The sequence below is a fragment of the Salarias fasciatus genome, chromosome 23, assembly GCF_902148845.1.
Source record: "Salarias fasciatus chromosome 23, fSalaFa1.1, whole genome shotgun sequence".
Lineage (NCBI taxonomy): Eukaryota > Metazoa > Chordata > Actinopteri > Blenniiformes > Blenniidae > Salarias > Salarias fasciatus.
Window position 1 is genome coordinate 38440549 of NC_043766.1, and position 20971 is coordinate 38461519.

At 46.0% G+C, this 20971-nt stretch overlaps 3 protein-coding genes across 3 annotated transcripts in view; 1 reads left to right on the forward strand and 2 right to left on the reverse strand.

Moving 5' to 3' along the window:
- The window catches only part of LOC115382179 (NACHT, LRR and PYD domains-containing protein 3-like), a 1352480-nt gene that overhangs the window by 796080 nt on the left and 535429 nt on the right, over positions 1-20971 (reverse strand). The window lies entirely within an intron of this gene.
- Positions 1-20971, reverse strand: part of LOC115382194 (NLR family CARD domain-containing protein 3-like) — a gene marked incomplete at its 3' end in the record, with an annotated part of 1416821 nt that overhangs the window by 655301 nt on the left and 740549 nt on the right.
- LOC115381318 (NACHT, LRR and PYD domains-containing protein 3-like) overlaps positions 1-20971 on the forward strand; it is a 70929-nt gene that overhangs the window by 27382 nt on the left and 22576 nt on the right. The window contains exons 10-12 of the mRNA XM_030082597.1: positions 14777-14950; positions 19785-19958; positions 20042-20215. Coding sequence (XP_029938457.1) covers positions 14777-14950; positions 19785-19958; positions 20042-20215 — 522 coding nt within the window. The remainder of the gene's footprint in view (positions 1-14776; positions 14951-19784; positions 19959-20041; positions 20216-20971) is intronic.

Below are 20971 nucleotides of genomic sequence, written 5' to 3' on the forward strand. Positions count from 1 at the left end.
TACTGATAGACTATTTGAGGAGCCACACAAAGCCTTGACGATCTTCCAATGACGAAGCCCATCTGTTGTGACGACTCGTGTTTGGCTGGTTCTGATTGGCTATAGGTGCTGTCAGTCATTTTCACGTGGGTACGACTGCATTCTATTGGTTTCAAGCTATCCAGGGGTGGGTCATTTGTCGAGCTCGGCCAACCCGTCGTTGAGATACAGGCACGCGCCCTGAGACTCGGGCAGGATTCGTGCATGTGACCGAAGCGCATGACGCACGGGGAGCGCACCACTAGGGGGCGCAGTCAATGGAGAATAACATGTAAAAAGACGTTTTTTGTTTCAAAACTTGTAAATAGTCAAAAATTATAAATAGTTTGATGGTTTGAATTGACTAGTTTTTGTTATTTATATATTTGTATTGGATTGGCGTGGTTTTTGGGTGTTATTTTTATAGTTATACTGGTTTTTTCACTTGGTTTCATGTGTGTTTTATATATTTCTGATGGTTTGACTTGCTTTTGGTTATTTATATTTTTATATTTAGTATAAACAAATGTTTTTGTTGAAAATTTAGTGACTTAGTGTGTTTTTTGTTTAAAATTAAGTACATAAGATAGGGGTTTCTGTGCGTGTGTGTGTGTGTCTGTGTGTGTGTGTGTGTGTAGCTGAATTTTCAAAAATATGCCAAAAATGGTTGGATCCAACTCTACTCATCACCATTAGTGATCTAGAAATGGAATATTATGTATTGCACATGAGAAAATGTAGATGGCACAGATGGTGCCGAACTGTGCCGAACTGTGCCGAATTGGCACCTTGGCATCCTCGCCTGAACTTTTTTGGGAAAACCCTCTGTAATTCTGTACTGCTTCACTTTAGCAGAGCAGGTCTTTGCAGAAACAATGTCAACATGTTGGACTTTGGTTTGAAAGAGAATTATAGCTTATTCATCATCATTTCAGTGAGTTGCTCATGCTGAAAATGGGTTTTTTTTTGGGCGAGGCTTGAAATTTTACTGTGCCATCTTTATTTGCTCTTATACAGCAACACAAATACTGATTTTTACACTTCTCCATAAAGCTCACAAGTGTTATCTTTATACTGACACCAAACTTTTTCAAATAGACCTTGTGGTTGCAGAGATATACTCATTTTAACTGGAATATGTAATTTCGAGAAAAATGCCTTAGGGTGGAGAGGGTTATGCATTGAGAGGCATGAAAGCAAGCGACTTCCTCTCAAACAGATGCTGGATCCACTCACCAGACTTTCTAAGAAAGGATTGCAAGCAGTGGCCAGTCTCACCCATCATAGTCACAGACGTCCATGATGATGCTGAAGTGAAAGTTATGAGTGTTAATGTTGACGCTGTGAAAGTTGATCCAATCAGTCTACTCATCTGTCACTACTCAGATTGGTTCAGTCTTAAGAAGGCTGTTGCCTGGATGCTAAGATTTAAACAGCTACTTTGAGACCTGTCACATGAGCGCAAATCAGTATCGGCCAGCGACAGTCAGAATGTCAAAGAGCAAAGATCAAACAAGGTTGAAAGTTACTTAACAGTCGCAGACCTGGAAAATGCAGACGGAGATCGTTAAATTTTGTCAAAACCAAAGTTACAGAGACGAGATTGTATCCCTACAGAAAGGTCAAAAAGTCAAGAAGACGAGCAACATTGTGAAGTTAGATCCTGTGTTAGACAATGGGATTTTGAGAGTTGGCAGATGGCGAGATCAATCTGCCTTACCATCTATTGTGAAACACCCTGTAATACTTCACCAAGACCACTATGTGTCATCGTTGATCTTCAGACACATTCACAAATTAACGGGTCACAGTGGGAGAAACATAATGCTATCAAAACTTAGAGAAAAATATTGGATTCCAAAAGCTGATGCCACTCTCAGAAAAATATTGTCGAAATGTGTGCTTTGTAAAAGGGTGTCAGGTAGACCTGGTGAACAGAAAATCAAAGTCAAAAAAGTCAAAGTCAGTTTATTTGTCAAATATGCCATACATAAGCACATACAGCACAAATGAAATTACAGCCCTCTCGGACCCACGGTGCAACAAAACATATAAGATCAAGGTAATAAATAAAATCATTTACTAAGAACACAGTAAAACACAGAAAAGTTCAGGCCTGAGGTCAGTGGCGGGGGGCAGAGACAGGAAGTGGGGGCAGAGCAGGGAGGGAGTTTAGCTTCCTGACTGCCTGGTGGAAAAAGCTGTCCTTGAGTCTGCTAGTTCTGGCCTGGAGGCTCCGCAGTCTCCTAGCCGACGGCAGGAGGCTGAAAAGGCTGTGGGCGGGGTGAGTGGGGTCACCTGTGATCCTGGTGGCTGTGCGGGTGAGGCGGGTTTTGTAAATAGAGGAGAGGGAGGGGAGAGAGACACCAATGATCTTCTCGGCTGCTCTCACAATGCGCTGCAGGGTCTTGCAGCAGGACACGGTGCAGGCGCCGTACCACACTGTGATGCAGCTGGTCAGGATGCTCTCTACAGTGCCTCTGTAAAAGGTGGTCATGATGGGGGTTGGGGCTCTCGCTCTTCTCAGTCTGCGGAGGAAGTAGAGCCGCCGTTGAGCTTTTTTAGCCAGTGATGTGGTGGTGATGTTCCAGGAAAGATCCTCAGAGATGTGCACACCCAGAAACTTGGTGCTGCTCACTCTCTCCACAGCAGCACCATTGATGGTTAGTGGAGCATGCTGGGAATGCTCTCTCCTGAAGTCCACAACAATCTCCTTCGTCTTCTCCACGTTCAGGTGGAGATTGTTGTCCTGACACCACATGGCCAGGCGGCTCACCTCACTCCGGTAGGTTGTCTCATCGTCATTGTTGATGAGACCCACCACGGTCGTGTCATCAGCAAACTTGATGAAGAAGTTTGAGCTGGATGAGGGTGTGCAGTCATGGGTCAGCAGAGTGAAGAGGAGGGGGCTCAGCACACATCCCTGGGGGGCCCCCGTGTTCAAAATGATGGTGCCGGAGGTGTTGCTGCCAACCCGAACTGCCTGTGGTCTCCCTGTCAGAAAGTCCAGCAGCCAGTTGCACAAGGTGGTGCTGAGTCCCAGCTGGTCCAGTTTGTAGATGAGCTGCTGGGGGATGATTGTGTTGAATGCTGAGCTGAAGTCGATGAACAGCATTCTGACGTATGAGTTCTTGGTCTCCAGGTGGGTCAGGGCTGAGTGGAGAGCAGTGGCGATGGCATCATTGGTCGAGCGGTTGGACCGATAAGCAAACTGGTAGGGATCCAGGGTGGATGGGAGGGCAGACTTGATGTGCTGCATGACTAGCCGCTCAAAGCACTTCATAAGGATGGGGGTGAGTGCGACCGGGCGATAGTCATTGTAGTGGGAGGGAGACGGCTTCTTAGGAACCGGGGTGATGGTGGTGGCTTTGAGGCATGTGGGGACAACAGCCTGCCTCAACGAGATGTTAAAGATGTCAGTGAAAACATCAGTGAGCTCCTCAGCACAGTCTCTCAGGATACGACCAGGAATATTGTCAGGACCTGGGGCTTTCTGTACATTGGTCGTCAGGAGGAGGTGGGGCTTTCTGTGCTGGGGTGCTGTTGTCGGCCTCAAAGCGAGCAAAGAAGTTATTCAGTTGATTCAGCAGAGAGGTGGAGTTGTCACAGGTCTGTGGAGCGGGCTTATAATCCATGATGGTCTGGATCCCTCGCCACAGGTTCCTGGTGTCTCTGCTGTCAGTGAAACGATCTGCGATCCTCCTGGAGTACTGTCTCTTGGCCACTCTGATACCTCGTGACAGGTTAGCCCTGGCTGTCCTCAGGCCTGCCTCATCCCCAGCTCTGAAGGCGGCATTCCGAGCCCTCAGGAGTCTGTGGAGTTCCCCTGTCAGCCATGGTTTCTGGTTGGCGTGAGTGGAGATGGTTCTGGAGACCGTGACGTCGTCCATGCATTTCCTCATGTAAGCAGTGACGGTCTCTGTGTACTCCTGGAGGTCTATGGTGTCGTTGAAGGTGGCCGCCTGTCTGAACACACTCCAGTCAGTGGTGGAGAAGCAGTCCTGGAGTGCCGCTGACGACCCCTCTGGCCACACACGGATTGTCTTCTTCGCTGGTCTGGTGATTTTAACCAGCGGCCTGTATGCTGACAGGAGCATAACAGTAGTGTGGTCTGAGGCCCCGAGGTGGGGGAGGGGGGTGGCTTTGTAGGCTCCACTGTGTGTAGTGAAAACATTGTCCAGGATATTAGCACCTCTTGTGGGAAAGTTAATATGTCCATGGAGTTGTGGAAACACGCTCTTTGGGTTAGCGTGGTTGAAATCCCCAGCCAGGATGAGGAAGGCGTCAGGATGGGCCGTCTGCTGCTCACTGATGTGCTGATAGAGTTCATTCAGTGCCCCACTCCTGTTGTTGGTGGAGCCAGGGGGAATGTATATTGCTGCCAGTAAAACAGCTATAATTTCTCTTGGCAGGAAGAATGGGCGGCACTTGATGATCATAAACTCCACCAGTGGTGAGCAGTGTTTACAGACTACAACGGCGTCACGGCACCAGGCGTCACTGATGTAAACACAGAGTCCCCCGCCGCGAGTCTTCCCCCCCTCGACGAGCGCTCTGTCAGCCCGATAGCATGTTAGCCGCTCTAGCTGGATAGCACAGTCCGGGACGCTGTCATTGAGCCATGTTTCCACGAAGACAAGGACACAGCACTCACTCACAGTCTTTACAGATGTCCGAAGAGGGCGGATGTAATCCAGTTTGTTATCCAGCGAGCGCACGTTAGCCAGGATGATGGTGGGGATAGCCGGACGATGAGGGCTAGCAGCTAGCCTATCTCGGATACCTCCGCGCTTACCCCTCTTCTGCTTCCTCCTGTTCCGCCTGTGGCGCCTCCACTGTGGGCTCACCGCAGGGGCGAGGGTCGGGGGTTGAGCGGGACTCCGGAGCAGACCATAGGAGTGGAGCTTTTCCACGTCCACTGAAATCTCTGGTGTGAAAGTATTTCTGAATATGATTCTGCGGATGTCAAGCAGAAACTTGCGGGAGTAAGTTCTCCTTGGGACGCACAAAAAACACAGAAACACCATTTGGTAGGGACAGAGAGGAGCCGCTGCGTGTGCACGGGCCGCCATGCGTGTATTGTGTGTCAAATGGCAAACCTGCCACAAGACAGACTTGAAACAGACAATCTTCCTTTCACAAATGTCGGTATAGATTACTTTGGACCGTTTGATGTTAAATATGGCCGAGGTTATGTGAAAAGGTATGGCGTCTTGTTTACATGCCTTACCACCAGAGCGGTTCACATAGAGGTTGCTCATTCACTAGAAACAGATTCTTGCATAAACGCGTTCAGAACGTTCGTGGCTCAGCGAAGCCAAGTTTCTGTTATGAGATTGGATAATGGAACAAACCTAGTAGGTGCACAAAAGGAAATGCGTGAAGCAATCAAAGATTGGAATAAGTCAAAAATAGCTGAATCACTTTTGCAAAAAGGTGTCACATGGATATTCAATCCACCAGCTGGATCTCATTTCGGTGGGATATGGGAAAGACAGATACGTTCTGTGAGGAAAATCCTAAACCAGTTATTGAGACAACAAACTCTTAATGATGAATGTCTTCACACTTTGTTTTGTGAAGGGGAGTTTATTATAAATGATAGACCCATTACAAGAGTGTCTAATGATCCAAACAATTTAGAAGCATTAACCCCAAATCATTTGCTTCTCATGAAAAGACACCCTGCGTTGTCACCTGGTTTGTTTCAGAAAGAGGATTTGTATTCAAGGAGACGGTGGCGTCAGGTTCAATATTTGTCAAACATGTTTTGGAAACGTTGGACCAAAGAATATCTTCCACTTTTACAAGAAAGACAGAAATGGTTCAATGCAAAAAGAAACCTGAAACCTGGTGACGTTGTTCTTATTGTAGATAACACTGCACCAAGAGGGTCATGGTTCATGGGAAAAGTTGAAAAGACTATCTATGATTCAAAGGGTCATGTGAGAAGGGTTCTGGTTAAAACCAAAAGCAATGTTTTGGAAAGACCAGTCGACAAGTTGTGTGTTTTGCTTGAAATGGACTGATTTGTTATGTTACTGAAATAAGAATGTGATCTTTGTTTATGTTTACAAAAGGGTGTGATTTAAGCTACAGATGTAAATGTCGCTTTGAGTTTTGATAATTGTTATGCCCAGCATTTACAATTAGGGGCCGGAATGTAAGCGCTGTAATGGAAATTTTATGTATTTGATGCAAGTGATGGTTATCAACTTTAAGTAGACTCCTTAGCAGACGGCCCCCCTGGACTCCTGACACCAAGAAACCCAAATGGGGGTTCTCTCCTGTTTGTCCTGTTGCATTTTAAGCAGATGTGTCTCCCCCTGACCGGGTGTAATCTCCAAATGGTATCTGTGGTCTGTATGCTGTTCTTCTCAGATGCATCGGCAGCCACAGGGGGTTGAAGTAGGTTGGGTGGTTGGAGTTTGTTCCTTTGTCACTTCATATGTTAAATATGTGTCCCTTCCTATCTCAGGGCAGCCTAGAAGACATGTTAATGACATTAACATGTCTGCCCCTGGCCACAGGGGTTCAGGGCGGGGTATAAATATCAGTCTGTATCACAGAACTTTAGAACTCACACTGACTGAGCAGCTGTGACTTCTCTCCTGTTGCAACTGGAAATAAAGGAACCAATAAGGAACTCATCGTTGGTGCATTTATGAATAGAATTTCCACAACAGCACCATTTCTTATGTGTAAGTTTAAGAAGATTTAACTTCATGCATTGTGTATTTTAAGTTAACCAAGGGAATTTCATATGTTAAAAGGTTTACACATTGGGCAATTAAGTTTGTCTGACCATGCAGTGTGTGTGTGTGCGGCTAGAGGGCGCACCTTTCGGGTGAACCCACCAGGAGGAAGTTATTTAGTTCAGCTGTTTGAAATGAGTAAATAAATGATGGCGGACGGAGCGCACGTTTTTTTTTACCATGCTGCGACGGAGACGTTGTCACACGCGTGAAAAGACTCTTTGTCCGTTATTGTCAAGAAGGGGTTAAAGCAAGACGATCAAAGAAACCACCGATTCAAAAGATTAACCTCTACAATCACTATCACATTTGCATGATCATGTTGATCTTTAATCACTCTTCACATTCTACCTGTGGACTCAGTTACCTTGTCCTCTTGTGGTGGGCTAGACGAATGGTGATCTGTAGTGGACCTTTGCTGATGCTCCGGTGTAATTTCATACTTGTATCCTCAGTTTGAATGCCTCAGTTTACTACCAGCTATGTTCTCCAACAAAAGTCCGTAAGATGCCCTCTGTCAGATCTTTATGTATGTGCAGTAGCAGATTGTCTGGAGTATAAAAAAATAAGAAAAAAATGGTGTATCCTTGCACTCTCTTCCCTCTCTTCACCCCTTTTTTCAGTGCTGGCTTGTCTGTTCACTTGCTTTTGTTTCACTTTCTGTTTCTTTCACTTTTCTGTCCCCCTGTCAGATCCACCAATATTATGTATCAGGACTCAAAATAACTAAAATAAAATACAAAAAAAAATTAATAATTAAAGCCGCAAGCGGCATTAGTCGGGACCGAGCCTCCCCGCCGGCCAGCGACTGAGACGTCCACCCACGAACATGCAAGTTGTTAGCATCTCCCGTTGTCTAAGATGTAGCTGTTAGCGTCTGTCATCCACTAACATGTAGTTGTTAGCATCTCCCATCCACTAACATGTAGCTGTTAGCATCTACCACCCACTAACATGGAGCTGTTAGCATCTCCCATCCACTAACATGGAGTAGTTAGCATCTCCCATCCACTAACATGTAGCTGTTAGCATCTCACATCCACTAACATGGAATTGTTAGCATCTCCCATCCACTAACATGGAGCTGTTAGCATCTCCCATCCACTAACATGTAGGTGTTAGCATCTCCCATCCACTAACATGGAGCTGTTAGCATCTCCCATCCATTAACATGGAGTAGTTAGCATCTAACATCCACTGACATGGAGTAGTTAGCATCTCACATCCACTAACATGGAGTAGTTAGCATCTCCCATCTACTAACATGGAATTGTTAGCATCTCCCATCCACTAACATGGAGCTGTTAGCATCTCCCATCCACTAACATGGAGCTGTTAGCATCTCCCATCCACTAACATGGAGTTCTTAGCATGTCCCATCCACTAACATGGAGTAGTTAGCATCTCCCATCCACTAACATGGAGTAGTTAGCATCTCCCATCCACTAACATGGAGTAGTTAGCATCTCCCATCCACTAACAAGGAGTTGTGAGCTTTTGCCATCTGCTTTTGACAGTCACTGAATGAAGGCACTGAGTGTCAGAGTTTGATTGACAGCTGCTGTCAGCTGTGTAACTGCACTGTATGCCCATATATGGTCATTTCAGTTAGAGTGGAGAGAGGACAAAATTAAAGGGTTTTTTTTTGGGAAACAACTGCTCCTTGTTCCTTTCCTGTTTGGCAAAACTGAAAGGGGGCAAGGGGGGCTCGGTCCCTAAATATCACGTTTGATAGGAAAATTTGTTGTCTTTCAGTTGGTGAGGCTTTCAGAGAAGTCAGACTTTTAGTTTGGACCGTAGAGGCCTCAGTTTGTGAGAAGCGCGAGATTTTTCCCCGTCCGACTCCATTATAACTGAGAGCCAAAAAAATGCAGAGCACACACCTTTTCATACCTGTGAAAACTTACAGATACATGATATTTTCCCCACTTATGTTACATCATCATCATTGTTCGGGAGAAACTGGTGAAACTTTGCGTGTGCTCGGTTTGTTGATAGGAGTCACGGTTTAGCCGCAGTCACCGCTTGTTCGAGGTGCTGAAAAAAGGCGACTCTTTTCCTTTTTTCCCCATTATAACGGATGAGGGCTGGAGCAAGGCAGGATTTCAGACTTTCAACTTTGAACGCTAATAAAATCCACACCGTTAGACTTTTGACAAAGTTGTGAAGTAGTTTTGTAGAGAAAATTGTCCTCTTTCACGTCGCGTGACTCTTATGTCTGTACGACAAACGGTCTCGGAGGAGATCATTTTTTCGTGAGGAGTGATTTTGAGCAAAATTTTACTTTGAAAGGGAAATAGCGGACTTCCTGTTGGATTTAGGTCATGGTTGTGAGCGCGTGAAATGTAGATCTTGATGAGACAAACGCGTGAGTGTTGGTTTGATCTCTCTACGACATTCCTGCGGGCTGTAGTGACTGTTTTAGACGTTTTTTGGGATCTAGGTGGCGCTAGAGAGTTGTTGGTGTTTGTTTTTCTATTTTATAAAATTTTTCGCCGGTCATGATGTGCGTGCCAAATTTGGTGAGTTTTCGTGCATGTTTAGGGGGTCAAATTTGGGTTCAAACCGGAGGGACGTATAATAATTAAAGCCGCAAGCGGCATTGGTCGGGACCGAGCCTCCCCGCCGGCCTGCGACTGAGACGTCCACCCAGGAACATGCAAGTTGTTAGCATCTCCCTTTGTCTAAGATGTAGCTGTTAGCGTCTGTCATCCACTAACATGTAGCTGTTAGTGTCTCCCATCCACTAACATGTAGCTGTTAGCATCTACTATCCACTAACATGGAGCTGTTAGCATCTCCCATCCGCTAACATGGAGCTGTTAGCATCTCCCATCCACTAACATTGAGTTGTTAGCATCTCCCATCCACTAACATGGAGTAGTTAGCATCTCCCATCCACTAACATTGAGTTGTTAGCATCTCCCATCCACTAACATGGAGCTGGTGGCATCAGTCATCCACTAACATGGAGTTGTTAGCATGTTCCATCCACTAACATGGAGTAGTTAGCATGTCCCATCCACTAACATGGAGTAGTTAGCTTTTGCCATCTGCTTTTGAGAGTCACTGAATGAAGGCAATCAGTGTCATAGTTTGATTGACAGCTGCTGTCAGCTGTGTAACTGCAATGCATGCCCATATATGGTAATGTGAGTTAGAGTGGAGAGAGGAGAAAATAAAAGTCTTTTTTGGGGAAACAACTGCTCCTTGTTCCTTTGCTGTTTGGCATAACTGAACAAAAAATATCACGTTTGATAGGAAAATTTGTTGTCTTTCAGTTGGTGAGGCTTTCAGAGCAGTCAGACTTTTAGTTCGGACCCCAGAGGCCTCAGCTTGTGAGAAGCGCGAGATTTTTCCCCATCCGGCTCCATTATAACTGAGAGCGAAAAAAATGCAAGGTGCACACCAACTTATACCTGTGAAAACATACAAATATCATGAAATTTTCCCCACTTATGTTACATCATCTTGTTCGGGAGAACCTGCTGGAACTTTTCGTGTGCTCGGTTTGTTGATAGGAGTTACGGTTTAGCCGCAGTCACCACTAGTTCGAGGTGCTGAAAAAAGGCGACTTTTTTCCTTTTTTCCCCATTATAACGGATGAGGGCCGGAGAAAGGCAGGATTTCAGACTTCCAACTTTGAATGCTAATAAAATCCACACCGTTAGACTTTTGACAAAGTTGTTCACAACTTTTGTAGAGAAATTTGTCCTCTTTCACGTCGCGTGACTCTTATGTGTGTAGGACAAACGGTCTCAGAGGAGATAATTTTTTCGTGAGGAGTGATTTTGATCAAAATTTTACTTTGAAAGGGAAATAGCGGACTTCCTGTTGGATTTAGGTCAGGGGTGTGAGCGCGTGAAATGTAGATCTTGATGAGACGAACGCATGAGTGTTGGTTTGATCTCTCTACGACATTCCTGCGGGCCGTAGCGACTGTTTTAGACGTTTTTTGGGATCTAGGTGGCGCTAGAGAGCAGATGGGGTCAATTTTTCCATTTTATAAAATTTTTCGCCGGTCATGATGTGCGTGCCAAATGTGGTGAGTTTTCGTGCATGTTTAGGGGGTGAAATTCGCGTTTATTTGGGCGTAAGTATAATTAAAGCCGCAAGCGGCATTGGTCGGGACCGAGCCTCCCCGCCGGCCAGCGACTGAGACGTCCACCCACTAACATGTAGCTGTTAGCATCTGTCATTCACTAGCATAGAGTTGTTAGCATGTCCCATCCACTAACATGTAGCTGTTAGTATCTGTAATAGTGGACTTCTTAGCATGTCCCATCCACTAACAAGTAGCTGTTAGCATCTGTCATCCACTAACATGGAGTTGTTAGCATCTCCCATCCACTAACATGTAGCTCTTAGCATCTGTCATCCACTAACATGGAGTTCTTAGCATCTCCCATCCACTAACGTTGAGTAGTTAGCATCTCCCATCCACTAACATGTAGCTCTTAGCATCTGTCATCCACTAACATGGAGTTGTTAGCATCTCCCATCCACTAACATGGAGTTGTTAGCATCTCCCATCCAGTAACATGGAGTAGTTAGCATCTCCCATTCACTAACATGGAGTTGTTAGCATCTCCCATCCACTAACATGGAGTTGTTAGCATCTCCCATCCACTAACATGGAGTAGTTAGCATCTCCCATCCACTAACATGGAGTTGTTAGCATCTCCCATCCAGTAACATGGAGTAGTTAGCATCTCCCATTCACTAACATGGAGTAGTTAGCATGTCCCATCCACTAACATGGAGTTGTTAGCATCTCCTATCAACTAACATGGAGTAGTTGGCATCTCCCATCCACTAACATGGAGTAGTTAGCATCTCCCATTCACTAACATGGAGTAGTTAGCATGTCCCATCCACTAACATAGAGTTGTTAGCATCTCCCATCCACTAACATGGAATTGTTAGCATCTCCCATCCACTAACATGGAGTAGTTAGCATCTCCCATCCACTAACATGGAGTAGTTAGCATGTCCCATCCACTAACATGGAGTAAGTGCATCTCCCATCCACTAACATGTAGGTGTTAGCATCTCCCATCCACTAACATGGAGCTGTTAGCATCTGTCATTCACTAGCATAGAGTTGTTAGCATGTCCCATCCACTAACATGTAGCTGTTAGTATCTGTAATAGTGGACTTCTTAGCATGTCCCATCCACTAACAAGTAGCTGTTAGCATCTGTCATCCACTAACATGGAGTTGTTAGCATCTCCCATCCACTAACATGTAGCTCTTAGCATCTGTCATCCACTAACATGGAGTTCTTAGCATCTCCCATCCACTAACGTTGAGTAGTTAGCATCTCCCATCCACTAACATGTAGCTCTTAGCATCTGTCATCCACTAACATGGAGTTGTTAGCATCTCCCATCCACTAACATGGAGTTGTTAGCATCTCCCATCCAGTAACATGGAGTAGTTAGCATCTCCCATTCACTAACATGGAGTTGTTAGCATCTCCCATCCACTAACATGGAGTTGTTAGCATCTCCCATCCACTAACATGGAGTAGTTAGCATCTCCCATCCACTAACATGGAGTTGTTAGCATCTCCCATCCAGTAACATGGAGTAGTTAGCATCTCCCATTCACTAACATGGAGTAGTTAGCATGTCCCATCCACTAACATGGAGTTGTTAGCATCTCCTATCAACTAACATGGAGTAGTTGGCATCTCCCATCCACTAACATGGAGTAGTTAGCATCTCCCATTCACTAACATGGAGTAGTTAGCATGTCCCATCCACTAACATAGAGTTGTTAGCATCTCCCATCCACTAACATGGAATTGTTAGCATCTCCCATCCACTAACATGGAGTAGTTAGCATCTCCCATCCACTAACATGGAGTAGTTAGCATGTCCCATCCACTAACATGGAGTAAGTGCATCTCCCATCCACTAACATGTAGGTGTTAGCATCTCCCATCCACTAACATGGAGCTGTTAGCATCTCCCATCCACTAACATTTAGTAGTTAGCATCTCCCATCCACTAACATGGAGGAGTTAGCATCTCCCATCCACTAACATGGAGAAGTTAGCATCTCCCATCCACTAACATGGAGTAGTTAGCATCTCCCATCCACTAACATGGAGTAGCTAGCATCTCCCATCCACTAACATGGAGTAGTTAGCGTCTCCCATCCACTAACATTGAGTTGTTAGCATGTTCCATCCACTAACATGGAGTTGTTAGCTTCTCCCAGCTGCTTTTGAGAGTCACTGAATGAAGGCAATCAGTGGCAGAGTTTGATTGACAGCTGCTGTCAGCTGTGTAACTGCAATGTATGCCCATATATGGTCATTTCAGTTAGAGTGGAGAGAGGAGAAAATAAAAGTCTTTTTTGGGGAAAAAACTGCTCCTTGTTCCTTTGCTGTTTGGCAAAACTGAACAAAAAATATCACGTTTGATAGGAAAATTTGTTGTCTTTCAGTTGGTGAGGCTTTCAGAGAAGTCAGACATTTAGTTTGGACCGTAGAGGCCTCAGTTTGTGAGAAGCGCAAGATTTTTCCCCATCCGGCTCCATTATAACTGAGAGCAAAAAAAATGCAGAGCGCACACCTTTTCTTACCTGTGAAAACATACATATAACATGATATTTTCCCCACTTATGTTACATCATCTTGTTCGGGAGAACCTGCTGGAACTTTGCGTGTGCTCGGTTTGTTGATAGGAGTCACGGTTTAGCTGCAGTCGCCACTTGTTCCAGGTGCTGAAAAAAGGCAACTTTTTTCCTTTTTTCCCCATTATAACGGATGAGGGCCGGAGCAAGGCAGGATTTCAGACTTCCAACTTTGTACGCTAATAAAATCCACACCGTTAGACTTTTGACAAAGTTGTTCACAACTTTTGTAGAGAAATTTGTCCTCTTTCACGTCGCGTGACTCTTATGTCTGTACAACAAACGGTCTCGGAGGAGATAATTTTTTCGTGAGGAGTGATTTTGATCAAAATTTTACTTTGAAAGGGAAAAAGCGGACTTCCTGTTGGATTTAGGTCAGGGGTGTCAGCGCGTGAAATGTAGATCTCGATGAGACGAACGCGTGAGTGTTGGTTTGATCTCGCTACGACATTCCTGCGGGCCGTAGCGACTGTTTTAGACGTTTTTTGGGATCTAGGTGGCGCTAGAGAGCAGATGTTGTTTTTTTTTCCATTTTATAAAATTTTTCGCCGGTCATGATGTGCGTGCCAAATTTGGTGAGTTTTCGTGCATGTTTAGGGGGTCAAATTTGCGTTTACTTGGTAGGTCAGTATAATAATGAAGAAGAACGAGAACGAGAACGAGAACGAGAAACACACGAATAACAATAGAGACCTTGCCCTACGGGCAAGGTGGCCTGCGGCCACCTTGCCCTCCGGGGCTCGGTCCCTAATAATAGAGGAGGAGGAGGAGGAGGACGAGAACGACAAACGAACGAAGAACAATAGAGACCTTGCCCTACGGGCAAGGTGGCCTGCGGCCACCTTGCCCTCCGGGGCTCGGTCCCTAATAATCAACGAACGAATAACAATAGAGACCTTGCCTTCTGGGACTCGGTCCCTAACAAACGGACGAAAAACAATAGAGACCTTGCCTTCCGGGGCTCGGTCCCTAATAATAATAAGAAAAAAATGCATGCTAAGAAGAGGAACTTCACACTTAGAAGCTCCCGTTGGAAAAGCAAATCTGTCTGGCATATAACAGCAGCCAGACCCCCATTCTGCTGCTTCCATGCTTGACAGGACAGGTTAGAATGAAAAAAAAAAAAAAGCAGAATCCATATAAAACATGAAGACTGATGACTGGAATCGATGGAACTTCTCAGAAGCTTTTAAATGTCTTTTCCATGTGGGCAGATTCAAGTTTCCAGTCTCAGCTGAGCTGCAGAGCAGCAGCTTTCCATCCTCCACTCACTGTGTTTGTGATGCTCCAAGTCAGAGATGTAGAACTGAGTCCATGACAAACATTGATGTGGTTTTCATTGTTGCTTCTTCTTCAGGTTGAGCTGCTGTGGTCTGTCAGAGAGAAGCTGTGGAGCTCTGTCCTCAGTTCTCAGCTCTCAGTCCTCCAGTCTGACACATCTGGACCTGAGTAACAACGAGCTGCAGGATTCAGGAGTGAAGCGTCTCTCTCTTGGACTGGAGAGTCCTCACTGTAAACTGGAAGCTCTCAGGTCAGGATCCAGCTGCTGCTTGATCATGTGGAGGATCTTCCTTCTTCCTTCTTGACTTGATGCAGCCATGTTTGTGTCTCCAGTCTGTCAGGGTGTCTGGTCTCAGAGGAAGGCTGTGCTTCTCTGGTCTCAGCTGTGAGATCCAAGTCCTCCCATCTGAGAGAGCTGGACCTGAGCTACAACCATCCAGGAGACTCAGGAGTGAAGGAGCTGTCAGCGGCAGTGGAGGATCCACACTGCTCACTGGAGACTCTCAGGTTCTGACATGATTATTAAATGATTTTCATCACTCTCTGTTCTCCTCCTCACATCTGCAGAACATCTGTAGAACATCTCAATGGAACATTGTGACATCTTGACATTCAATATGTGTACAAACATCACTTGTGACCCCTGGGTGACCCAGAAACAGCAAAAAGTTCTGGGGTCCAACCCCTGGATCAGTTCATTCAAAGTCTTCTAACGTGATTGCGAGAATTCTAAGTGACAGAATGCTCTGGCGGTCATCTGGGATTCATCGAACTGTTCATCTCTCCTGACCACCAGAAGGTGGTGCTGAAAGCACTGAATGATGTATACCAGTATAGTCAGGAGGAAACCCAGGGACCAATCTCACTCAGAGGCCTCTGCAGAGTCCAGGACCACACCCAGTGGATGGGGAGTGGCGGCGTTCATGCTGTAACACCTTGAAAAAGGTGCCGGCGTCGCCCAGGAGGCAGCAGCACATAGAGGGTCCTCCCCTCAGGGGGGGCCAAAGTGTGGACACTGCTCTGGTGGAGTGGCAGCACACACCACATGGTGGAGGGTTTTTCAATACCTGACAAGAATGGTGAATGATACAGCCGTATCCTCATCATCCTCACAGATTTGACTGGACTCAGCTGCTGTGTAGAAATGATCTGAGTGGTCGATGTTACTGGGAGGTCGAGTGGAGCGGAGAGGTTTATATATCAGTGAGTTACAGAGGAATCAGAAGGAAAGGATGCAGTAGGGAGTGTTGGTTTGGAGGGTGTTACGTTCCCCCCCTTTAGATGTTATAGATGGCCAAGCTGGGAGCGGGGGGTGGAAACGCAACGCTTATGCGCAGGCCTACTGGCTGATGTAAATGCTTCAGGAGGTGTGCGGACGAAGCAAGGTGCAGCACAAAAGAGTTTGGGTGGCCTTTTCCCAAAGGAAAAGGGAATTTATATAACAAAAGATAATTAAACAGAAGCAACGTTACAAACAAACTCACAAGATACAACAAAAATGCCAGAATGCAGCCAGCAGGCTTTAAACAACAAAATGTAATGAGCCTAAACAAAAAAATCTGGCAAACAGCAAAAATGGGGAGAGCTAATGGAGGGCAGGCGGACGTTAGGAGAAGGGCCTGTGGGCGGTGCCACTAAACACAGAAACCCTAATCTTCTCCTACACCTCAACCCTATGACCCTAACTATCTTAACCAGTGACTAGCCCTAACTCACTAACTATGCCTGAACCTTACCTACCTGCTACAGAAGGTCGTGGCAGCCGCCCACACTTACCTAGTGTGTATATACAGAAAGTCACCTACGTGCAGAAATGTAGACCCCGGGGTGTCTTACCTGGAGCCCTTCTCCAGGGAAGAAGACAATACAGAGAATGGGGTTGACTACAAAACACACTAGGTGGGGACAGGCAGGGTTGAACAAAAATAAGTCCTCAAATAGTAGCTTTGGCTGAGGAGGGCAAAAACAAGATGTCTCAAACTTTAGTCAAAGCGTCAAAATGCTCTCCAAGAGATGCAGTGATCTCTCTCTCACAGACAGACAGACGGCCAGAAACACAGGGTGCAAAACAATATATAGGGGCAGGACTGGAGGTTGATTGGTTGATCGGCTGATGGGATGATTGGCGACAGGTGTCCAGGATGGCTGCTGGCTGGAAAGGTGAGGTCTTGGCTGAAGGCTGGGAAAGGAAAGAAAAACACCACAACTGGACACCTGGGGGAGACAAACAGGATCAAACCCATGACACACAAAGGCAGCAGCTGTAACAGAGGGAATCATCAGTCCTGGAGTCTGGAGTGCAGTTATGGACGTTACTCTGTCTGGCACAATGACATAGACACACCCCTCTCCTCCTCCTCCTCCTCCTCCTCCTCCTCCTCCCCCTCTGGTAGAGTAGCAGTGTATGTGGACTGTCCTGCTGGCTCTCTGTCCTTCTTCAGAGTCTCCTCTGACTCTCTGATCCTGGTGAAAGGAATCCACGATCCAGTGGAATTAGAGCTGCTTGGAGAGAGCAGAGCCTCCATCAGGACCTCCATAACAGACCAACGCTGTTCAGAGGAACAAATGCCCATGGTAGCATCAATATAGCATCCCAGGGTTCTTACTGGAATCTACAGTTCCTCCCTGTCTCAAGGACACTCAATAGGGAGCCATAACATGTGAGCCTGATAGGCTGAATAGACTGTAGACCTGACAGCACCTGTGGGAAAAGAGCAAGGTTCAGTCTCAGAGTGGAAACCCTCATATCCAGGTGTCACTGCAGGCATGATGGGCTGGTAAAGTTTTGTCTTGGAGGACGAGATTCTGCATGGGCAGTCAGAGAATGTGTGTCTGTGTGGTGTGGTCAGAGAATGGGTGTGTGTGTGGTGTGGTCAGAAAATGGGTGTGCATGATCTGTCAGATGTTAAAGTGTGTGTGTGGCCTGCTTCAGCAGGGCCGATGCTGCTCTGACCAACACGGTCTCAAGGCTTCCAGCAGACGGAGCCTCATGATGCCCAGCAGCCTCGTCCTGTAATCTTCAAGCTGGACGCCAACTGAACACCAGAAGAAAGAACGACCCCAACCAGGGGTTGGACACCACAACTTACTGCTTTTCCTGTATTACCCAGGGGCCAGCCAGGGGTCACAAGTGACGTCTGTTGGTTTCCATACTGGAACTGTGCATGAACCAAGGGAACATTCAGTGCTTTCAGCAGCGCTGTCTAGTGGTCAGGAGGGAGGAAATAGAATTCTGACTAGACTTGAGTGCAGTGGCACATACATGATCCAAACAGATATGATGGAGCGGAACCTTTCAGTTCCTTTCCCCACATTAAACACTTGAAGAACATAGAATATAGAGAACTGGTCAGGAAATCCACAGCAGCTGGTCGGGTGGCCATTTCCCCACCCAGTGACCCATCAGACCGAGGCTGTAGGAGCAGCCCTGTTTGAGCCTCCATGTCTGACTGGCAGCATCTGGTGAGTGTGTGTGGTCTGGAGGGTCAGTGTATGAGGGCCGATGTGCAGGAGGAGGACTGTCAAGAGTGAACCCTCAACTGAACTCCAGCACTGTTTGAGGGGAATCAGTGAGGTTTGTGAGAGAACCAGGAAGTAGTCACATGTTTGCTATGTAGCATGTAGCATGTAGCATGTAGCATGTAGCATGCTGTCCACAGTCAGTGATGGGCCGCTCCGTCACTCTTTATAGAAAGCAGAGGAAAAAAGCTGAATCTCCCTGCAGGTTCTAGACACTGGAAATACACTAAACCTTTGGATAGGGCTACACGGTGGAGCAGTGGTCAGCACTGCTGCCTCACAGCAACAAGGTCCTGAGTTCAAACCCCAGCCAGAGCCTGGTGTCCTTCTGTGTAGTTTGCATGTTCTCCCTGTGTTCTCTCTCTCTCTGCTGACTGGATGAGCGTCTTCTCTGAAAACATTGGTCTTCATCTCTGTTCTCCTCATCACAGCTGTTGTAAAGCACTGTGGGGTTCAGGGGGGTGGAGGGGGGTGATTACGGTGTGAGTGGCTGTTTGGCTGGGTGCCATGGCCAGCAGAACCAGAGGAAGAGGATGTCCAGGCTGAAGAAGAGGAGGAGAACATGGGAGTCATGCAGAGGCTGAGCAGGAGCTGGAGGGGCCAGGAGCTGGAGGGGCAGAGAAAACATTACTGGAAAAACAGTGACAAGTCTTTTTTTTTTTTTTTTTTCTTTTTTGAGGAAAAAACAAAAACATTTCTATTCCTTCAGCAACAACAAAAATGAACATTCGAAAGTTGCTAATACCAATGCCAACAGTAATACTAATGCTGAAGCTAAAGCTAATACTGGAGGACTGCAATGAGCCGTTGTCTACTCTGACATTTCACATGAAGAAGAAGATCTTCTGGCTTTTCTGTTCAAGCAAGCTGGAGACAATGAATCATGGCTGGATTTTACTTCCACACTTGTGTTTGATAAAAAGAAAAAAGTCATGACATTGAAGCATAATCCATATACATCAGATATTTAGGTCAAAACATATCTCCCAGGATATCATAACTTTCAAAACTAAATTATGTTCCGTTCCTGAAATCAATAGAACATGACCTCTGAGGGTGGAGACACTTACCTGTATCTCTTATGGGGAGGGTTTCCACTCTTAAAATGATGATTGTACCTAAAGTTAACTATCTATTCTTAATGATACCAGCCAAACTGTCGTCTGGTTGGTTTAAATCACTGCACTCTTATATATCCACAAATATCTGGAATATCTCTTTTAATAATAATACGATAATATCATCAAGTATCAGTTTAAAGACATTACAACAGACTAAAGACAGAGGTGGACGAGACTTACCTAACTTCAATAATTACTTCATAGCGAGCAAGCTGCAATATATCACTGAATGGCTTAAACCTAACATTCTAGATGAGCCATGACTGGATGTAGAGCAGTATTATGTGAGGATCGAGTCATCTCTGACTTGCCATTTTTCAGTTCCACCATCAAACCCTATCGGTGTTTTAAAAGTATTAACATCAGTTCCTCTTTAATGGCTTGGTGGGACTTTCTAAAGCGAACCAAACACTGATGTGGTTTTCATTGTTGCTTCTTCTTCAGGTTGAGCGGCTGTGGTCTGTCAGAGAGAAGCTGTGGAGCTCTGTCCTCAGTTCTCAGCTCTCAGTCCTCCAGTCTGACACATCTGGACCTGAGTAACAACGACCTGCAGGATTCAGGAGTGAAGCGTCTGTCTCTTGGACTGGAGAGTCCTCACTGTAAACTGGAAGCTCTCAGGTCAGGATCCAGCTGCTGCTTGATCATGTGGAGGATCTTCCTTCTTGCTTCTTGACTTGATGCAGCCATGTTTGTGTCTCCAGTCTGTCAGGGTGTCTGGTCTCAGAGGAAGGCTGTGCTTCTCTGGTCTCAGCTGTGAGATCCAAGTCCTCCCATCTGAGAGAGCTGGACCTGAGCTACAACCATCCAGGAGACTCAGGAGTGAAGGAGCTGTCAGCAGCAGTGGAGGATCCACACTGCTCCCTGGAGACTCTCAGGTATGGACACACAGCAGGAGCTCCTCATGGAGACTGAGATGTTCTTCACAATGTCTCCAGTTGATGATCAGGCTGGTTGGAAAGACTCTGGGATGAGAAGCCTGTTTAATGTTGAACAGCATCATCACAGACTTCAGAACGACTTGAGAATGAGAAGGTTTCACCCAACTTCATTTGAGATTTTTATAGTTTAATTCTATTCAATTCAGCTTCATTCATATCCCACCAAGTACAACACAGTAATTTCTCAGCACTTTCACAGAGAAAACCCAAGAATGAACAACAGTGACTCTGGAAAGGAAAAACTCTGTTATAAAAGAAAAAAAAAACTATGATTAGAACCACTCTTGGTAACTTTCTCCTGTCCCGGTCGGGGTGTCCAGGTCACTCGTCCTCTTCTGTGTCCTCGTCCATCCCTGTGTGCTTTGTCAGTCCCACCTGTGTGTGTGTGTCTGCCTCACCTCATGTTTCAGTCTTTCAATGGTCTCATCTGTCTATGGTGTTCTGTCTCTGTCCCTCACCCCAGTCTGTTTAGTGTTGTCTCTGTCTTTGTTCTGTCCTGCTCCGTCTCAGCTTCCTGCTGTTCATTGCCGTTCAATGTTTTATTCAACTGACAGACATTAGTGTTTGTTTAGTCTCTTTTTATTCCTTCCTCTCTTGTGTTTTCAAATGTATTTCAGCTGAAGACAACTGACCAGAGACAGTGCTGGTTAAAGCTCTCTCTCTCTCTCTCTCTCTCTCTCTCTCTCTCTCTCT